Source organism: Natator depressus, chromosome 23 (assembly GCF_965152275.1).
Source record: "Natator depressus isolate rNatDep1 chromosome 23, rNatDep2.hap1, whole genome shotgun sequence".
Classification (NCBI taxonomy): domain Eukaryota; kingdom Metazoa; phylum Chordata; order Testudines; family Cheloniidae; genus Natator; species Natator depressus.
This window is the reverse complement of record NC_134256.1, coordinates 21369606-21389993: the sequence shown is the minus strand read 5'-3', so window position 1 is coordinate 21389993 and position 20388 is coordinate 21369606. Positions and strand designations below refer to the sequence as shown.

At 65.4% G+C, this 20388-nt stretch overlaps 1 protein-coding gene across 1 annotated transcript in view; it reads right to left on the bottom strand.

The window, feature by feature from the left end:
- SYT3 (synaptotagmin 3) overlaps positions 1-20388 on the bottom strand; it is a 22858-nt gene extending 2470 nt beyond the window's left edge. Inside the window, 8 exon segments of the mRNA XM_074937850.1 lie at positions 13157-13277; positions 15697-15719; positions 15722-16205; positions 16207-16249; positions 16517-16844; positions 16847-16897; positions 19375-19541; positions 20256-20388. Of these exon segments, the coding sequence (XP_074793951.1) occupies positions 13157-13277; positions 15697-15719; positions 15722-16205; positions 16207-16249; positions 16517-16844; positions 16847-16897; positions 19375-19528 (1204 nt within the window). The 5' untranslated portion in view covers positions 19529-19541; positions 20256-20388.

Here is a 20388-nt window from a genome sequence, read left to right as displayed (position 1 = left end):
TGGGCACCCGGCACTGGCCACTGTCGGAGGACAGGACAGGGCTAGATGGGCCTTTGCTCTGACCCAGTGGGGTCATTCTTATCTTCTTATGTATCGATCTGTCTATACACACACACACACACACAGAGCCGTCCGTTCATCCAGTGTGTGTCTCTTTTGAGCACATCTGGGCCTATTAGTGGAGAGAGTAACAGCGCATGTGTGTGTCAGGGAGGCACCTGTTACTCTGGGGGGCGGGGGGGGGGGGTCTGGGCCTGTCTATAGCAGAGGCCTTGTGTGTCAGCACTGGCCATGCTGTGCGACTGGGGGTGTGTGTGTGTGGAGGAGAGGGGGCAGGGACAGGGATGTTTGTCTATTCGGGTGTCTCTCTCCCCACTGCTCGCTCACACACGCGCACACACACGGCATTATGCTGTGTCTTCCATCGCTGACCTATGGGGATGGAGGCAGGAGGAGCTGGGGGGAGGGGCACTGGGAGGGTGAGGAACCCCCCCCTTCTCCCAGTGCCCTGCCCTGGGTTTCAGACACCAGGTCTCCCTACTGCAGCATCGGGGACCCCCGGCCAGAATCAGGGCGTCCCTTCCCCCAGCTCCCAATCCAGAGCAGGTCCCACCTCATGCCAGGTGCTTGCCAGCCCGCAGTGAGATTTGGGGACCCCTCCCCCGTGCCAGGCTGTATCCCCCACTGAGACTGGGACCTAGATCCCCCCCCCACAGGGATCCAGGTGCCAGCCCCCCTCCCCGCCCCCCGCCCCAGTATCCCCCTGCTCCCCACCCCCCACAGTGTTCCTCTCTCCCGCCGCCCCCCCCCCCACCTTACAGGGAGCTGTTCTCTTGCAGGAGCCCTCCCTGGCTCCGTGTGCCCCCCCTCTCTACCCTCCATGTGCTCCCCACCCCACTGAGTTCCCCCCTCCCACCAGGCCAGCGCCCACACCTACCCGCAGAGTTAGCTAAGGGGGGGCTCAGAGCCCCGGGGGAGGGATTGAGTGAGCCGGGCACAGCACAAACCCCCCCTCACACACACACCCCAGAGATCCCAGCCCCATTACCCAGGAACCCCAACCTGCCCCCCAGTGTCTCCCCACTGCCCTCCCTCACCCCACAAGCGCAGACTCCCCACTTTCCTCCCCTCTTCCCAGCCCCGAACTTTCTGTCCCCCCCCCACCCCGCGGGAGCCCTAATATTCCCCCCACCCCCAGCTCCTGAGACTCCCCACCCCAGAGCCCCAGTCCCAGCTCCTTCGCCCCCCTCTGCCCACCCCAACCCCGCCGGACCTCGCTGGGGGGGGGGGACGGTTACAGCCCCAGCGAGACCCAAATCTGCCAGGGATCAGGACCAAGGCTGGCAGACCCAGGTAGGAAGGACTATGGCAGTGTGTGTGTGTGTGTCTGTGAGTCTGTGTGTCTGTGTCAGTGTGTGGGGGTTTGCGTGTCTGTGTGTGTGTGTCTGTCTCTGTATGTGTGTCAGTGTGGGGGGTTGCGTGTCTCTGTGTGTGTCTGTTTGTCTGTCTGTGTGCGTGTCAGTGTGTGTGTCTGTCTCTGTATGTGTGTCAGTGGGGGGGGTTGCGTCTGTCTGTGTGTGTGTCTGTCTGTGAGTGTGAGTCTCGGTGTGTCAGTGTGTGTCAGTGTGTGTGTGTCTCTGTGTGTGCCCGTGTGTGTGTGATGAGAGCGAGCCACTCAGGGTGCACGGACTGGGCCCGCACAAGTCCCCCCGCAGGGGCTGGGCTGAGGCCAAGGGGGACACGGACACACGCACCCCCCTGACAGTATCAGAGCCCCACGGGGAGCCATACGGCGCGGGGGGGAAGCATCGCCCCAGCCCCCTCCCCGCGCGGGCTGCGAGCCAGAAAGCGGCGCCCCTCACCGCGGCGCCCAGAGAGGAAATGGGGGGCGGGGCTGGAGTCCGCCCGCGAGAGTGACGGGCGGAGGGGGGGGCGATAACTTGGGGGAAGCCCTCAGCCGGGGGCGGGCGGAACTGGGAATCCCCCCCCTCCCCCGGGAGGGCTCGCTCCGGAGATCTGCATGGGGGGGAGATACAGACTAACCCCCCCACTGCCTGTGGGTTATCCAGCCCCTCCCGCCCCTCCTTCCGAGGGGGGCGGAAATCTCCTCTGGTTCTCCGCCCCCCTCCAGCGCCCGGGTTTTCCCCAGCGCTGAGCAGCCAGCTGTGGGGAGGAGCGCGGGTTTCCCCCCGCCCCCCGGAGCCCCATTCATTGGCAATGCACCGTCGGGGGGGGGGCGGTCCTGGCATCAGCAGGGCTGGGGGGCTGCAGGGCGGGAGTGAGGGGCACTGGCAGAGTGGGGAGGGCAAGGCTGGGCTAGCAGGGGGCTGTGGGTCGGGAGTGAGGGGCACGGGGGGGCTGGGGGCAGGGGCTGCGGGGCGGGTGTGAGGGGCACTGGCAGAGTGGGGGTCAGGACTGGGCTAGCAGGGGCTGCGGGTCAGGAGTGAGGGGCACTGGCAGGGCTGGGGGGGGCTGTGGGTCAGGAGTGAGGGGCACCAGCAGGGCTTGGGGGAGCCCAGGGCTGGGCAGCAACCCCAAGCCAGGGTGCTGAGGTCAGTTTTGGGGGCCCTGCTCCCACCCAGCCCCTCAAAGACCATCATCCTGGCTGGATCTGAGTCCCTGACTCTGGAGATGCAGGTGTGCAAGGGGGGGCACCCCCATGCAAGGCTGCAGAGCACTGGGAGGGGTGCACTAGACACAAGTCCTGGTACGTGGGGCAGGAAGGGACGTGGGGGTGTGACGATGTGACGCAGCAGGGAGGGGGGAGTGTTGACCTGGGAATGTGCCCTGGGGACGGGAGACCTGAGAGCCTGTCACCTGAGCCAGGAGGGGGAGGTGACACCTCTGCCCAGGAATGTGGACAGAGGCGGCAGCAGGGAACCTGCTCGGTGGGTTTAGTTTCAGTTTGGGGCTGGGTGGAGGAACACAGGGAACCCCAGGGCTGGGGTCTAAGCTCCCTGCTCCCCCAGAAGGACTTCACTGAGGGGTCCTGGGTGTACCCACAAGCTCTGTTTTGGACTGTGTTCCTGTTGTCCAATAAACCTTCTGTTTTACTGGCTGGCTGAGAGTCTCAGTGAATCCCAGGAAGAGGGGTGCAGGGCCTGGACTCCCCCACACTCCGTGACAACTGGTGGCAGCGGTGGGATCTACTGCACCCCGTGAACGGCGCTTCCTGCAGTAAGTGACTGGGGAACAGTAAAACGAAGGGGGATTGACGGGGACCAGGCGTGCTGAAGATTCAGAGAGAGACGGTTTCAGGGGGCGGTTAACCCCTGGGAGTGTGTGACCAGAGAGAAGGACTTTTGCAGTAACAGGGTCCCCCGGGGGATTGCAGCGAGCGGTCCCAGGGGCGGAGGAGTCTGCAGCTCGACCCTGGCAAAGAGGTGGTGACCTCAAGAAGGACTGGCACACTAGGGCTTTTCCTGGAAACCGTGGGACAGCTGCCCGGCCTGCGAGTGGCCAGCCGGGAGATGTACGCTAAACGCCTTAAGAGTGACCTGGTGGAGCTGTGCAGGCAGAGGGGGCTGCGCGTCGGGAGGTCCACCAAGGAACAGCTGATTGCCCAGCTGGAGGAGAGGGATCGCTTGGATGACCCGATCCCTGTCCCTGAGGGAAGCCGCCCGGCGGACGCAGCGTGGGCCCTGGGGCCTGACCAGGCTGGGAGGGGTCAGACTGCTGCCCAGGACACCCCGAGACCCTTCCTACCTATGCCTGGGGGAGGGGTTGTGGGAAGCCCAGCGAATACCGAGGGCCCCCTGACCCCAGCAGCCAGCAGGGGATCCTCCCAGCGGAGCTCCCCATCCCTGGAGCGGATGCGGCTGGAATGGGAGAGGGAGAGGAAAATGAGGGAGCTGGAGGATCATGAAAAACAACGTCAACATGAGGAGAAACAACGTCAACATGAGCAGGAGGAGAAGGAGAAACAAAGACAGCATGAACTGGAGCTGGCCAGGCTGAGGAGCAGTGGGGCCCTGGCCCTGCTGCGGTGAGTGAGGGGGGACCCAAGACGGCAAGGAGCTTTGATAAGTGCTTCCTGGCCCAGCGGAAGGAGGGGGAGGACATAGATAGCTTCCTGACGGCCTTTGAGAATGCCTGCGAGCTGCACAGGGTTGACCCTGCAGACAGGCTCCAGTTCCCTCACCCCCTTACTGGACCCCAAGCCGTGGAGGTGTACAGCCGGATGACAGGGGCAGAGGCAGGGGACTATGAACTGTTCAAACAGGCCCTGCTCCGTGAGTTTGGGCTGACCCCCGAGATGTACCGGAGAAGGTTCCGGAGTCAGCGTAAAACGCCTGAGGTCACCTACCTACAACTGGTCAACAGGATGCAGGGATATGCCGCAAGTGGACAGCGGGGGCCCAAACTAAAGAGGACCTGCTGGACCTGTTTGTACTGGAGCACCTGTATGAACAGTGCCCTTCCGACCTGAGGCTGTGGCTGGTGGACAAAAAGCTCGCGAACCCCCAGCATGCAGGGCAGCTGGCCGACGAGTTTGTGAACAGTCGGTTAGGGGGTAGCCGGGAGGAGTCCCAAAAGAACAGCCCCCCCCCGATGCAGAGAGAGAGTCACCATGGGGCCTCCCAGCGGGGAAATAGGGAGAACCCCCTCCAAAGGGGAACGCCTGGCGTCGGGCCCCTCCGACCCGTTCGAGGGGACCAACGTGACCTGAGCTGCTATCACTGTGGCCAGAGAGGCCACGTACGGGCCCAGTGCCCCGGGCTCAGGGACAAACTGAGCAGACCCAACCTACCCAGGGTTAACTGGGTAGGGACTCAGCTGACGAGGGCAGGCGACCCAGGAAAGGGGGGCTACCAGTTTGCCACCTGCTCAGGAGGGAAGAGTACCCCCAGCCAGCCCCGCCAGAGGGCTGGAGGCTCTGGACTCCGGGTGCTCGGTTTACAGGGTGGGTGCGGGGCTGTCCCTCCGGAGAGAGTGCCTTGTTCCCCTGGAGGTGGATGGGAGGAAGGTCAATGGATACTGGGATACGGGCGCGGAGGTGACGCTGGCCCGGCCCGAGGTGGTGGCCCCAGATCGGGTGGTGCCCAACACCTACCTGACCCTGACGGGGGTGGGCGGGACCCCATTTAGGTGCCCGTGGCAAGGGTACACCTGAAATGGGGGACCAAGGAGGGCCCAAGGATGTGGGGGTACACCACCATTTGCCCACTGAAGTTTTGATGGGGGGAGACCTAGAGGACTGGCCAAGCAACCCCCAGACCGCCCTGGTTGTGACCCGTAGCCAGAGCCGGCGAGGGGCACTGCGACCTGACCCTGGGGAGGGTACCACACTGGAGGCGCGAGACCCTACTCGGGTGGGGAGGGAGCGCCGAGGGGTACGGCTCAGAGAGGCTGCGGCCTCAGACCTGGCCACGGAGGGGGAACCGGGCCCCATCCCTTCCCCAGCCGCTGAGTTCCAGGCCGAGTTGAGGAAAGATCCCTCCTTGCAGAAGCTCAGGGACCTGGCCGACCTCAGTGAGGGACGGACCATGAGGAGAGGCTGCCAGGAGAGGTTCATGTGGGAGAAGGGTTTCCTGTACCGAGAATGGGCTCCCCCAGGGGAAGGGGAGTCCTGTGGGATCAGGAGGCAGCCTGGTGGTCCCCCAGAAGTACCGCCGCAAGCTCCTGTCCCTGGCCCATGACATCCCCCTCGCAGGGCACCAGGGAATCCGGCGCACCCGGCAGAGGTTGCTACAGAACTTTTACTGGCCCGGGGTCTTTACCACCGTCCGGCAGTATTGCCGATCCTGTGACCCCTGTCAGAGGGTGGGGAAGGCCCGGGACAAGGGGAAAGCGGCTTTGAGACCTTTGCCCATCATAGAGGAGCCTTTCCAGAAGGTGGCCATGGACATCGTGGGGCCTCTCAGCAAGACGACCCGGTCGGGGAAGAAATACATTCTGGTGGTGGTAGATTTCGCCACCCGCTACCCCGAGGCAGTGCCCTTAGCTTCCATTGAAGCAGACACCGTGGCAGATGCGCTCCTGACCATTTTCAGCCGAGTGGGGTTCCCCAGGGAAGTCTTGACAGACCAAGGCTCCAACTTCATGTCGGCCCTGCTCCGGTGCTTGTGGGAGAAATGTGGGGTCCGGCATGACTGGGGCCTCAGCGTATCACCCCCAGTCCAATGGGCTGGTGGAGAGGTTTAACGGGACGCTAAAGATGATGCTGAAAACCTTTATGAACCAGCACCCGCAGGATTGGGACAAGTACTTACCTCACCTGCTGTTCGGTACAGGGAGGTGCCCCAGGAGTCTACCGGAATTTCGCCTTTCGAACTGTTATATGGAAGGAGGGTGAGGGGCCCCCTGGACCTGATGAGAGACGAGTGGGAGGGGAAGGCCACTCCCGATGGAGAGTCAGTGGTGGAGTATGTCCTGACCTTCCGAGAGAGACTGGCTGAACTCATGGGCCTGGCCAGGGAGAATCTGGCCAGAGCCCAGAGGAAGCAGAAGGTCTGGTATGACCGCACGGCGCGGGCCCGTGCCTACGCCACCGGGGATCAGGTGATGGTTCTCATCCCCGTGAGAAAGAACAAACTACAGGCCGCCTGGGAGGGCCCGTTCAAGGTCGTCCAAGCAGCTCAATGAGGTAAACTATGTGGTGGAGCTGTCGAACCGGGCCCACCACCGCCGGGTGTACCATGTGAATATGATGAAGCCATATTATGCCAGGGGAATGTGGTGTTAGCTGTGTGTGGTCAGTGGGAGGAGCAGGGAGATGACCCTTTAGTAGATCTATTCCCTGGACCAGAGCTGGTTCCCCCCTGGAAACAATCCCCCTCTCGGATCAGCTCACCCCTGCCCAGCAAGCTGAGGTCAGGGGGTGCTGCATCCGTACCGACAGCTGTTTTCCAACCAGCCTGGACGCACTAATCTGACTGTCCACCGGGTGCAGCCAGGGTCGCACCCGCCGATAAGATGCTCCCCCTCCGAGTCACAGGGAAAACTGCTCAGGACCTGGAAAGAGAGGTCCGGGACATGCTGGCTTTGGGGGTGATCCAGCCATCGGCCAGCCCTTGGGCCTCGCCGGTGGTGCTGGTCCCCAAAAAGGATGGGTCAGTCCGGTTCTGTGTGGACTATCGGAAGCTCAATGCCATCACTGTATCGGATGCCTACCCCATGCCCAGGCCGGACGAGCTCCTAGACAAGCTGGGAGGAGCTCGGTACCTTACCACCATGGACCTTACAAAGGGCTACTGGCAAGTGCCGCGGGATGCAGATGCCCGGCTGAAATCGGCCTTTATCACCCCTCTGGGGCTCTATGAGTTTCTGACCCTGCCTTTCGGCCTCAAGGGAGCGCCGGCCACCTTCCAGCGCCTGGTGGACCAGCTCCTGAGTGGGATGGAGAGTTTTGCCATGGCGTATATTGACGACATCTGTGTCTTTAGCCAGACCTGGGAGGACCACGTGTCCCAGGTTAGACAAGTGCTGGACCGACTCCAGGGGGCTGGGCTGACTGTCAAAGCGGAGAAGTGCAAGGTGGGGATGGCTGAAGTATCTTACCTGGGCCATCGGGGTGGGGAGCGGCCGCCTAAAGCCGGAACCGGCCAAGGTGGAGGTGGATCAGAGACTGGCCCGCTCCCCACACCAAAAGCAGGTCCAAGCCTTTATTGGGATGGCAGGATACTACCGAAGATTGTGCCCCACTTTAGCGCCATAGCCACCCCCATCACTGAGCTATGCAAGAAGGGGAAGCCAGACAAGGTGGTCTGGACCGAGCAGTGCCAGGAGGCTTTCCGGGCGCTGAAGGAGGCTCTGGTCAGTAGCCCAGTTCTGGCAAACCCAGACTTTGACAAGCCCTTTGTGGTGTTCACCGACGCCTCCGACATGGGACTGGGGGCGGTGTTAATGCAGGAGGATGAAAAGGGGGAGAGACACCCCATCGTGTACCTGAGCAAGAAGTTGCTACCCTGGGAGCAACACTACGCGGCCATCGAGAAGGAGTGCCTGGCCATGGTGTGGGCCCTCAAGAAACTAGAGCCCTATCTCTTCGGGCGACACTTCACCGTGTACACCGACCACTCTCCCTGACCTGGCTGCACCAGATGAAAGGAGCCAACGCCAAGCTCCTGAGGTGGAGCCTGCTCCTGCAGGATTACGACATGACGTGGTCCACGTGAAGGGAAGTGCCAACCTGATAGCGGATGCGCTGTCCCGGAGAGGGGGCCCCGAACTTCCCCAGGTCACTGGTCACAGTGACCCCGCTCAGTTCAGTCTCGAAGGGGGGAGAGATGTGACGATGTGACGCAGCAGGGAGGGGGGAGTGTTGACCTGGGAATGTGCCCTGGGGACGGGAGACCTGAGAGCCTGTCACCTGAGCCAGGGAGGGGGAGGGGGAGGTGACACCTCTGCCCAGGAATGTGGACGGAGGCTGCAGCAGGGAACCTGCTCGGTGGGTTTAGTTTCAGTTTGGGGCTGGGTGGAGGAACACAGGGAACCCCAGGGCTGGGGTCTAAGCTCCCTGCTCCCCCAGAAGGACTTCACTGAGGGGTCCTGGGTGTACCCACAAGCTCTGTTTTGGACTGTGTTCCTGTTGTCCAATAAACCTTCTGTTTTACTGGCTGGCTGAGAGTCTCAGTGAATCCCAGGAAGAGGGGTGCAGGCCTGGACTCCCCCACACTCCGTGACAACGGGTCACTGGGTGCGGTCCGCCCTTCCTCCATGCCAAGGCAGGACCAAGCAAACCTAGCCCAGCCCTGACAGGGGTATGTCCCACCTGGCCTTAAAAACCTACCCAGGATGGGGATCCCACAGCCCCCCCAGCCCCCTTTGGGAGCCTGGCCCACAGCTCCACTCCCCTTAGCGGTCGCTATTTGGAAAACTCGCCAACCAAATCTCCCCCCTGCAGATCAAGCCCAGGGCCTCTCGGGAGGCCGCTCGCCTGTCACCATAATCAAACCAGCTCTGTGCCCTGAGCGTTTACACTGGCAAACGTATGTCAGCCGGGGGGGGGGGGGGGGGTCTTCCCACCTCTGAGCGACAGAAGTTTTGCCGACATAAGTGCGAGTGTAGACACGGGGCTGGAGGAGACGACCTCGCGTGATCCCTCCAGTCCTACGCGTCTACACCTGCTGGAGGGGTTTTTTACCCTTTCCTCGGCGGCCAGGTTTGCTAAACCTTCCATCGGTTTTCGTTGCTCTCCTCCAGACTCGCGCCACGTCTTTGCGAAGGCGCGGCGGCCCGCCCGGGACACGGTCCTGCAGCGGGGGCCGCCCCGCGCCGAGCGGCCCGGGCCTGCGGTACAGACACGCTCCGGGGAACACAAACCCTCTGCTCTGCACCACGTTTTGACTCCGTTCCATTTGCGAACCGCCCGCAGCCCGGCTCCCGTCAGGCCTGTTTGCGGTCGTGCCTCGGCCGTTCCCTTTTCCCCGCGGCGTTTCTCCTGGCTCGCGTCGATTTCACGCCGAAAGCGCCAGGATCCTTTCGAGGCCTCGGCCCAGACGCCAGGGTGCTGGCGATCCTAACCCCGGGGCAGGCGGGTGAGACGGGGCCGCCCGGCCGGGGACACAAGTTCCTCGCGGTGTCTCCCCTCCACAAGGACTCCCCAGAGGGGTCGTCATCCAATGGGGCTGGACCCAGAGCTCTGTGCTGGAGGCCTGGGGGGTGCAAACACCGCCCCCGCCCCAATGCAGGGCCAGCACCCCCGGATGCCAGCACCCCTGTCTGGTGACGGCGATTCCTCCCCCCCACCCCGTAACCCACAGCCAGTGCAAGGTCCCAGGGAAAGATGGAGCAACTCTGCCCCCTGGTGGTGAACCGCACCCAATGAAAGGGCCCTGCCCGTGAACCACTGACACTCCTCCTTCAGACCGCCTCCCCCTGCCCCGGACAAATAAGTGTTAATTAAAGAACCACCCCCCCTCCCCACCGAGCTAGCATAGAACCCAGGAGTCCTGGCTCCCAGCTCTAACCACTAGCCCCCACTCCCCTCCAGGGCCAGGAGAGAACCCAGGAGTCCGGGGCTCCCAGCCCCCCACTGCTCTAACCACTAGCCCCCACTCCCCTCCCCACAGCAGGGGAGAGAACCCAGGAGTCCAGGCTCCCAGCACCCCCCAGCTCTTTACAGCCCAGGGTGGGTGGGGCAGCAGGGGGCAGTGTCTTGCTGCAGGGGGGTGAGGGAAGGGGGGCCCCAGGGGAGGGGGGGCCCCAGGGGAGGGGGGTCCGGGACACAGCAGGCCGAGCAGTCACCTCTCACCAGATTTATTGTTAAGGTCACATTAGCAGCAGCTCCGAGTTCCCGTGACGCTATTGCAGAATGTTATGGCCAGAACCTGCCTGCTCCCCCTCCCCGCCCCCCACCCAGCACGCTGGGTGCCCTGCCCCGGGGGTGGGGGGCGGGCAGGGGTCTATGGCTTTTCCAGAGGGGTTTCCACTCGGTCAGGTAGGCCCGGGAGGGGGGCGGGCTGGTTTTTTTCCCCCTCACACACTTAAAACAAAGACCCAGGATGGATCATCGGGGGACGGATGGACAGAGAAACGCAGACAGACAAAGGTACAGACATGCGTGGGGGGAGGGGGGGCGACAGACAGGAACTGGATGTCTGGGTTCTCCTAGACGGATTCCCCGGATCCCACTGTCCTACACTCTGGGGGCGGGTGGGGAGCATCCGGACGCCTGGGTTCTTCTCCTCCCCACACACACCCACACACCCACGGCTGGTGGGGGGGGGGTGGAAATCATGTTCATGCAAACCACCGAGAAACAAGTTGGGGGGGAGACATGTTCCCCCCACCAAGTCCAGATCAAGCATGAAGTCCCCTGGGGGGGAGCAAGGACCCCCATTTCAGTCAGGGAAGCCAGGTGCTTTGGGGGTCACTGCAACAGCCCTGCCCCCGCCAGATGAGTCAGTCATTGGGGGGTGACGCAGCCCCCACACAGTGCAGGGGTCTCTTCTCAGCACTGGGGGGGCGGGCAGCAGGAGCCATCGGTCGGGGGGGGGGGGGGGGGAGACAGGGGTGTGGAAAGAACCAGCCAAGAGGTCCTTCCTCTTCAGGACAAGATGCAGATCCCCGGACACCTGGGTTCACAGTGCGTGGGTGCGGCTAAAGCCAGGCAACCTGCCCCTCCCACGAGGGCGGGGGGGGTGGCAGCCCCCCACCCCCTACAACATGCAAGTCACTGCGTAGAGGGGGGCTCCCAGCCTGTGGTCTCCCACCCCAAACACACACAAATCAGCCCCAGGGAGGGAGAGACATTTGGGAGACGGCTCGGTCCTGGCTTCTCCTATGGCTTAGAGAAAAAATGACACCCCCATCCCCACGGCCCCCCCAACACATACACAGAGCTCCTGACGGCGCCTCCCCTGGACACGGAGAACAGCGCAGAACCAGGGAGACCAGCCACGATCCTGGGGGGGGGAAAGAATCCACTCAGCTCTGCTGGTGCCCCTCACTCCCGACCCACAGCCCCCTGCTAGCCCAGCCCTGACCCAGCCCAGCCCTGCCAGTGCCCCTCACTCCCGACCCACAGCCCCCTGCTAGCCCAGCCCTGACCCACCCCAGCCCTGCCAGTGCCCCTCACTCCCGACCCACAGCCCCCTGCTAGCCCAGCCCTGACCCACCCCAGCCCTGCCGGTGCCCCTCACTCCCCGACCCACAGCCCCCTGCTAGCCAGCCCTGACCCCCCCCCAGCCCCGCTGGTACCCCTCACTCCCACCCGCAGCCCCCTGCCAGCCCGGCCCTGGGCTCCCCCCTCCCCCAGCCCTGCGGTGCCCCTCACTCCCAACCCGCAGCCCCCTGCTAGCCCAGCCCTGCCGGTGCCCCTCACTCCCGACCCGCAGCCCCCTGCTAGCCCAGCCCTGACCCCCCCAGCCCTGCTGTGCCCCTCACTCCCGACCCACAGCCCCCTGCTAGCCCAGCCCTGACCCCCAGCCCTGCCGGTGCCCCTCACTCCCCGACCCGCAGCCCCCGCTGCCTAAATACTCACAGCCCCTGGGGGTCTCGGCGGGGGGCTAGTCCGAGGGGACGGCTCTCCACCACGATGCTGGGTCTTGTCGCGCTGGGCACTCTTGGAGATGTAGCTGTTCAGGGCTTTCTCCTGGAGAGGGGGGCAGTGGGGTCAGAGATGGCACCAGCCCCCCAGCCCCTTCTCCAACCCCCCCCCGACCTCCACAGCACAACCCCCCACCATGTCCTTCCCTGTCCCCTTCCCCATAGTACATGCCTGCCCATCCACATCCCCTCTGTCCCACAAGTGACCCTCCCTGACCCCAAAGCCTGCCCCCTCCCGACACCCTCAAACCCATCTCCCCTGCACCCCCAGGGCCATCCCATGTAGCATGACCCCCCCCATGCCCATGCCCCACGGCAAGGACCCCCTCGATGTGCCTGCCAGGCCACGTCCCACAGCACGCCCCCCGCAACTCATCTCCTCAACCCCCCAGCACGACCCCACTCCCCACCCCATTACCTCCACCAGCTGGTGCCAGTGCTCGATGGGTTTGCGGGGGTTGGCCAACATCTCGGCCCAGTGCTCCCGGCCCGGCCCCTCAGCATCGCTCCCCACCCGGCACATCCCGATCACCTCGTTGTGCCCGATGCTGGGGGAGAAACAGACCAGTCGATGCTGGACCCCGCCCCACCCACGGGGACCCAGAGCCGGGGAGAGAACCCAGGCGTCCCGGCTCCCCCAGCCCCCCTGCTCTAATCCGCCAGCCCCCACTCCCCGTTCCCAGTGCCGGAGGTGGAGCCCAGGCGTCCTGCCCGCCGGGCGGCCGGGCTCACCAGTCGTAGTCCATGACGGTGATGGTGAGGCTGACGTGCTCGGTGCTCTCGTGTGGGATGTCGAAGACGAGGGCCTCGTTGTAGCTGGGGTTCAGGGTGTTCTTCTGATGGACGTCTTGCGTTTCTTCAGCCGTCGCCCCTCGCACATGAGCGAGGCCTTGACGTAGGGGTCTGGGGGGGGGTCAGATATGGGCCGAATGGGGGGGGGCGTTCCCCAGCTCCACACCCCCAGTGCCAGCAGCCCCCTCCCCGGCCACCCCTTTGGTGCCTCCCCCAACCCAGCAGCGTCCCCATCTCCCACCCCCTGTAGCACCCACAGCCCCCCATCCCAGCCCCGCCGGTGCCCTCACTCCCGACCTGCAGCCCATCCCAGCCCCTCACCGCCCCGGCATAGCCCTGCCCCCCCCCAGCACAGACCCCCTCGGTCCCTGACCTGAGAAGCCGGTCAGGTCCATGGCTTTGAGGTTGGAGGCCCGGATGATGGTCACAGTCAGGCGGCCGGCAGTGGGCAGGTACCAGAGGGAGAAATTCACCTCCCCAAGGTCGGCCTTCTCCTGCGGGCGGGGGGGGGGGGGTGAGTGACCCCAGGCGCCGGCAGCCTGAATATTTCATGCCCCTTTACCAGGCTGCAGCGATTTCCTGCCCATGAATATTAATGCCCGCCTGGCCCCGGCGCCGGCCCAGCCCGCATGTTACAGCCCCTGGCGCCCGGCCACCACCGGCCCCCGGGAACTGGCCGAGGAGAGCGAGAGGCAGACAAGCGACCGGCCAGATTTCCTGAGTCACTGCTGACCCCAGTGCAGTGCCCCTCACTCCCGACCCACAGCCCCCTGCTCGCCCGGCCCTGGGCCCCCCACAACGCTGCCGGTGCCCCTCACTCCCGACCCACAGCCCCCTGCCAGCCCGGCCCTGGGCCCCCCCCAGCCTTGCCGGTGCCCCTCACTCCCGACCCGCAGCCCCCTGCCGGGAGTGGGGCAGGGACGCAGTAGCGGGCGGTCTCCCCTCACCTTCTGCACTGGCTCTGACCCCCCAGTGCGGCGCTAGGGGGCGCTGTGCTGCAGGGAGTGGGGGGCGCAGTAAGGGGTGCTGCCCCAGTGGGGAGGGGGAGGTTGTGGGGCCGGGGCTGCAGGGAGCAGGACCAGAGACTGTCTGGGGCTGGTTCCCAGCTCCCCCTCTTTGATGCTGGGGCCGGAGCGAGAGCAGTGGGTGGATTTCCTGGTGGGAAGGGCGTGGGGGAGGGGCAGGGCACGCACGCACACAGACCCCCCTCCCCCCCCCCCCCCCGCGCCTGCTCCTACCCTCCCCCGCCCTTTCCCTCACCTGAAAATCAGCTGACTTCCCGCAGCTCAAACCCCAGACGGAGAGCCAGAGCCAGGGACGGGACAGTGATAACGGCAGGGCTGGGGGGGCCAGGGCCGGGCTGGCAGGGGGCTGCGGGTCAGGACTGAGGGGCACCGGCAGGGCTGGGGGGGCCCAGGGCCGGGCTGGCAGGGGGCTGCGGGTCGGGAGCGAGGGGCACTGGCAGGGCTGGGGAGAGACAGGGCTGGGCTAGCAGGGGGCTGCGGGTCGGGAGTGAGGGGCACCGGCAGGGCTGGGGGGGCCAGGGCCGGGCTGGCAGGGGGCTGCGGGTCGGGAGGGAGGGGCACCGGCAGGGCTGGGGGGGGCCCAGGGCTGGGCTGGCAGGGGGCTGCGGGTCGGGAGGGAGGGGCACCGGCAGGGCTGGGGGGGGCCAGGGCCGGGCTGGCAGGGGGCTGCGGGTCGGGAGGGAGGGGCACCGGCAGGGCTGGGGGGGGGCCCAGGGCCGGGCTGGCAGGGGGCTGCGGGTCGGGAGTGAGGGGCACCGGCAGGGCTGGGGGGGGCCAGGGCCGGGCTGGCAGGGGGCTGCGGGTCGGGAGTGAGGGGCACCGGCAGGGCTGGGGGGGGCCAGGGTTGGGCTGGCAGGGGGCTGCGGGTCGGGAGTGAGGGGCACCGGCAGGGCTGGGGGGGGCCAGGGTTGGGCTGGCAGGGGGCTGCGGGTCGGGAGTGAGGGGCACCGGCAGGGCTGGGGGGGGCCAGGGCTGGCTGGCAGGGGGCTGCGGGTCGGGAGGGAGGGGGCACCGGCAGGGCTGGGGGGGGCCAGGGCTGGGCTGGCAGGGGGCTGCGGATCGGGAGTGAGGAGCAGCATCCGGGCCCGGCGGGGGAGGGAGCACACATACCTGGCTGCTCTAATTACCCGTCAGTTTCATAAACAAGAAATTCAGCTAAAATATTCAAAAACAACCCCGGCTGGAAATCCAGGCAGAATTGGGTCGAATGCACCAGGAGCTGGGGGGAGGGGAAGGAGTGGGTGCTGGGGGGGGAAGGGCAGGGTCCAGAGGGAAGCCAGATGGGGGGCCGTTAGATACCACAGCCCTTGCCCTACACTTGAGGCAGCATCCTACCCCTGGGTTGGGATCACCCCACATTATCCCCCTCCCCAGATTGCATCTCCCACTCCCTGGACTGAGACCCATCCCGTCTCCCTGGGGTCTCACCACACTGGCCCCTCAGACAAGCTACCTTCTCCACTCTGGCATCTCCAGCAGGATGGCTGGGTGCGGACACTGGGGGCTGGGCTGGGGAGTGGGCTTGGGTTGAGGGATGGATCGAGTTGGTGGGTCTGGACTGGGGAGATGGATCGAGTTGAGTGGGGTTACGGTGAGTTGTGTTGAGCGTTGAACGTTTGGGTTTGAGTTGAACTGAGTTGACACGGGGTTGGGGTTGAGTTGGGTCAGTCTGGGCTGGACTGAGATGAGTTGGGGTTGAATTTGGATTGGGTTGAGTTAAGGTTGACTTGCATTGAGCCGGGTTGGGTTTGCGTTGGGTTAAATTCGGGTTGGGGTGAAGAGCTGAGCTGAATTGAGACAGACAGGGGCTGAGCTGACGATTGTGTCAGCCTCCCGTCCCGCTCACCCCTCCCACAACCCACACCCCGTCCCCCATGGCCGCACTCACCGAGCTGCCCTCCAGGATATCCTCCAGATGGGCGTCTCCTCATCCCGCTCCGCCATCTCCAGCAAGTTGTCCAGCACCACCTGCCCGATGAGGTCGTGGCGGGAGAAGCGGTCGAAGTCGTAGACGCTGAAATGCAGCTTGCGTCCCGGCAGCTCGGCGAAGGGGACGTTGAAGTTGAAGGTCTCGTTGAAGACGGGGTTGAGCGTCTTGCGGTGCACCTTGGTCTGGAACTTCTTCTTGCGGTCGGGCAGCAGGTACATCTTGACGTAGGGGTCGGAGAAGCCGTTGGCGTCCTTGGCCGGCAGGTCCAGCGCCCGCAGGATCTTCACCACCAGCTGCTCCGAGGCGTAGGCGTAGCGCAGGGCGAAGCTGATGCGTCCGCAGGGAGGACCCTCCACCTTACGGTGCTCCGCCTCGCCCGCCCGCTGCTTGTACAGCTCCGGCTTGATCTGACCGATGCTGGTGGCCTGCTCCGGCTTGTCCTCCCCGCCGTGGCCGACCACCTCCGGGGCTGGACAGCTGCTGGGTCACGGGGCGCGGCAGGGTGTTGTACCTGCGAGGGGGCGGGAGTTGGGAGGGGCGCACTGAGACATGGGGTGCCCCCAACCCACCTGGGGCAGGAGCTATGGGGCTGGGAGCGGGGGGCAGCTCCCCCCTGAATGCACTCCCCCAGGAGCCCCCACACCCCAGGGCTCCCCTTGTGAAACCCCAGCTACTCCCCCTGCCCCCCTGAGACAGATCCCCCCTTTGGTTCCCCCTCCCCATGCCAGGTACGCTCCTGCTGCCCCCTAGGGGAGGCAAGGGCGGCCCCGGGCCTCACCTGGGGGCGGGCGCCAAGGTGGCCACCTGCTGGTGGGAGTGCGCATTGGGCATGCCGCCGCCCTCCTTGGGGCCCACCTGCCCCTCCACCGGCAGGTCGGGCGAGGTCTGGCTCAGCTTGAGGGTGGCCTCGGGGTAGGAGTCCATGTCGAGGTAGGAGCGTTCGGGCATCTCGGGGCCCAGCTCCACGCGCTCCACCAGCAGGTCGCCGAAGGGCGAGTGGTGCAGGTGGCCGTGGAGGCCGTGGTCCTTGCGCGGCGCTGGCGAGGCCCCCTTGTCCCGCCAGGGGACCCAGCAGAGCTTCCAGGAGACGAAGAGCGAGACCCCAGCAGCACGATGCCGCAGAAGGTGACGATGACGGACAGCAGGCTGACGGAGATGTCTGTGCGGGGCAGAGGCTGTGAGCAGCGGGAGGGGACACGGGAGATGCAGGCTGGAGACCCCGTCCTCCCATCGGTACCCCAGCCCCCTGGGCACGAAGACAGGGCCGCGCCCCCACCCCCAGTATCCCACCGCCGCCACCTGGAACGTCGACACGACCACGTCCCCCGCAATACCCCATCACCGCCTGGAACGTCGACACGACCACGTCCCCCCGCAATACCCCATCTCCGCCTGGAACGTCGACACGACCACGTCCCCCCGCAATACCCCATCACCGCCTGGAACGTCGACACGACCACGTCCCCCCGCAATACCCCATCACCGCCTGGAACGTCGACGCGACCACGTCCCCGCAATATCCCCATCACCGCCTGGAACGTCGACACGACCACGTCCCCCGCAATACCCCATCACCGCCTGGAACGTCGACGCGACCACGTCCCCCCGCAATATCCCCATCACCGCCTGGAACGTCGACACGACCACGTCCCCCGCAATACCCCATCTCCGCCTGGAACGTCGACGCGACCACGTCCCCCCGCAATACCCCATCACCGCCTGGAACGTCGACGCGACCACGTCCCCCCGCAATACCCCATCACCGCCTGGAACGTCGACACGACCACGTCCCCCGCAATACCCCATCTCCGCCTGGAACGTCGACACGACCACGTCCCCCCGCAATACCCCATCACCGCCTGGAACGTCGACACGACCACGTCCCCCCGCAATACCCCATCACCGCCTGGAACTCGACACGACCACGTCCCCCCGCAATATCCCCATCACCGCCTGGAACGTCGACACGACCACGTCCCCCCGCAATACCCCATCTCCGCCTGGAACGTCGACACGACCACGTCCCCCCGCAATACCCCCATCACCGCCTGGAACGTCGACACGACCACGTCCCCCCGCAATATCCCCATCACCGCCTGGAACGTCGACACGACCACGTCCCCCCGCAATACCCCATCACCGCCTGGAACGTCGACACGACCACGTCCCCCCGCAATATCCCCATCACCGCCTGGAACGTCGACGCGACCACGTCCCCCCGCAATACCCCATCACCGCCTGGAACGTCGACACGACCACGTCCCCCCGCAATACCCCATCACCGCCTGGAACGTCGACGCGACCACGTCCCCCCGCAATACCCCATCTCCGCCTGGAACGTCGACGCGACCACGTCCCCCCGCAATACCCCCTCTCCGCCTGGAACGTCGACACGACCACGTCCCCCCGCATTACCCCCATCACCGCCTGGAACGTCGACGCGACCACGTCCCCCCGCAATACCCCATCACCGCCTGGAACGTCGACACGACCACGTCCCCCCGCAATACCCCATCTCCGCCTGGAACGTCGACGCGACCACGTCCCCCCGCAATATCCCCATCACCGCCTGGAACGTCGACACGACCACGTCCCCCGCAATATCCCCATCACCGCCTGGAACGTCGACACGACCACGTCCCCCCGCAATACCCCATCTCCGCCTGGAACGTCGACGCGACCACGTCCCCCCGCAATACCCCATCACCGCCTGGAACGTCGACGCGACCACGTCCCCCCGCAATACCCCATCACCGCCTGGAACGTCGACACGACCACGTCCCCCGCAATACCCCATCTCCGCCTGGAACGTCGACACGACCACGTCCCCCGCAATACCCCATCACCGCCTGGAACGTCGACACGACCACGTCCCCCCGCAATACCCCATCACCGCCTGGAACGTCGACACGACCACGTCCCCCCGCAATATCCCCATCACCGCCTGGAACGTCGACACGACCACGTCCCCCCGCAATACCCCATCTCCGCCTGGAACGTCGACACGACCACGTCCCCCCGCAATACCCCCATCACCGCCTGGAACGTCGACACGACCACGTCCCCCCGCAATACCCCCATCACCGCCTGGAACGTCGACACGACCACGTCCCCCGCAATACCCCATCACCGCCTGGAACGTCGACACGACCACGTCCCCCCGCAATATCCCCATCACCGCCTGGAACGTCGACGCGACCACGTCCCCGCAATATCCCCATCACCGCCTGGAACGTCGACGCGACCACGTCCCCCCGCAATACCCCATCACCGCCTGGAACGTCGACACGACCACGTCCCCCCGCAATACCCCATCACCGCCTGGAACGTCGACACGACCACGTCCCCCCGCAATATCCCCATCTCCGCCTGGAACGTCGACACGACCACGTCCCCCCGCAATACCCCATCTCCGCCTGGAACGTCGACACGACCACGTCCCCCCGCAATACCCCATCACCGCCTGGAACGTCGACGCGACCACGTCCCCCCACAATACCCCATCACCGCCTGGAACATCAACGTGAACAGGACCCTCGCATCTTCCCAGCCCCCACCAAATGCACACGTAACCCTGCCCCCCCTGCAGCCTGCCAGCCCCCCGGGACGCGCCCACGGGCAGAGCCGGCCCCTTACCCGAGTCAGTGGGCGGGGGGTGCCCCCGGTTCCGCAGCAGGTCGGTGAACTCCAGGCATTTCTCGTGTTGCTCCAGCGCCCGCAGGGAGAAGCAGAGCTCCTTGAGCAGGGTGAGCGCACCACGGCACACGTCCTCCTCGTAGTCACCTGACATGGCGCCGCACCATCTGCCCACCGCGGGGAGAGAGCCCGTGAGCTGCCCCGGGGCGGCCCAGCCAGCGTCGCCCCCGACAGCCAGCCCAGCCGAGACACAGGGCGAGCCCCGGGGGCACACCCACACCCACAGGGGAACATTTGCACGCCTGTGCCCACACAAACCCAAGTGCATTTGCACACCAGTGCCCACACAACCCCACGTGCATTTGCACGTCCGTGCCCACACAAGCCCACGTGCATTTGCACGCCCATGTGCACACCAACATGTCTGCATTTCCACACCCATGCCCATGAAGACATGCGCACACCCAAACACATGCGCATTCGCACACCCACACTCAGACAAGCGTGTGCATTTGTACGCCCATGCCCGCACAGACACATTTGCACACCCATGCCCACACATTCACATGTGCATTTCCACACCCACCCACACAAACACCTGTTCACAAGTTTCCACCCGCAGGGCCAGCCCGTCACACACACGCCTGCACTTGCATTCCCTCCTACGGTCCGAAGCAGCCACGCCCACGTGCAAAGCCTTGTGCACGGACACACGGCTTGGGCTCCGCCGCTCACTGCCGCACACCGGCCGTGGACCCATCTTCAGGCAGAGCGGGAGGGCACGCGCCCCCGTGCCCACAGACCGGCACATGCCCCCTCGTGCACACCCAGCAGTGCCCCCTTCCCCATGCCCCCCCAGGCCAGCTCCCCTCCTCACTGACCTGCTCAGCAGCCTCCGTCTCCTGCCGGCTCGGGGTGCAGGTGTGGTGGCTGGTCCTGCCGGAACCAGATGCAGGGCGCCGGCCCGGTGCGGGGCTGGGGGGGGGGTCAGTTCCAGTTCTGGGGAGTCTGTGC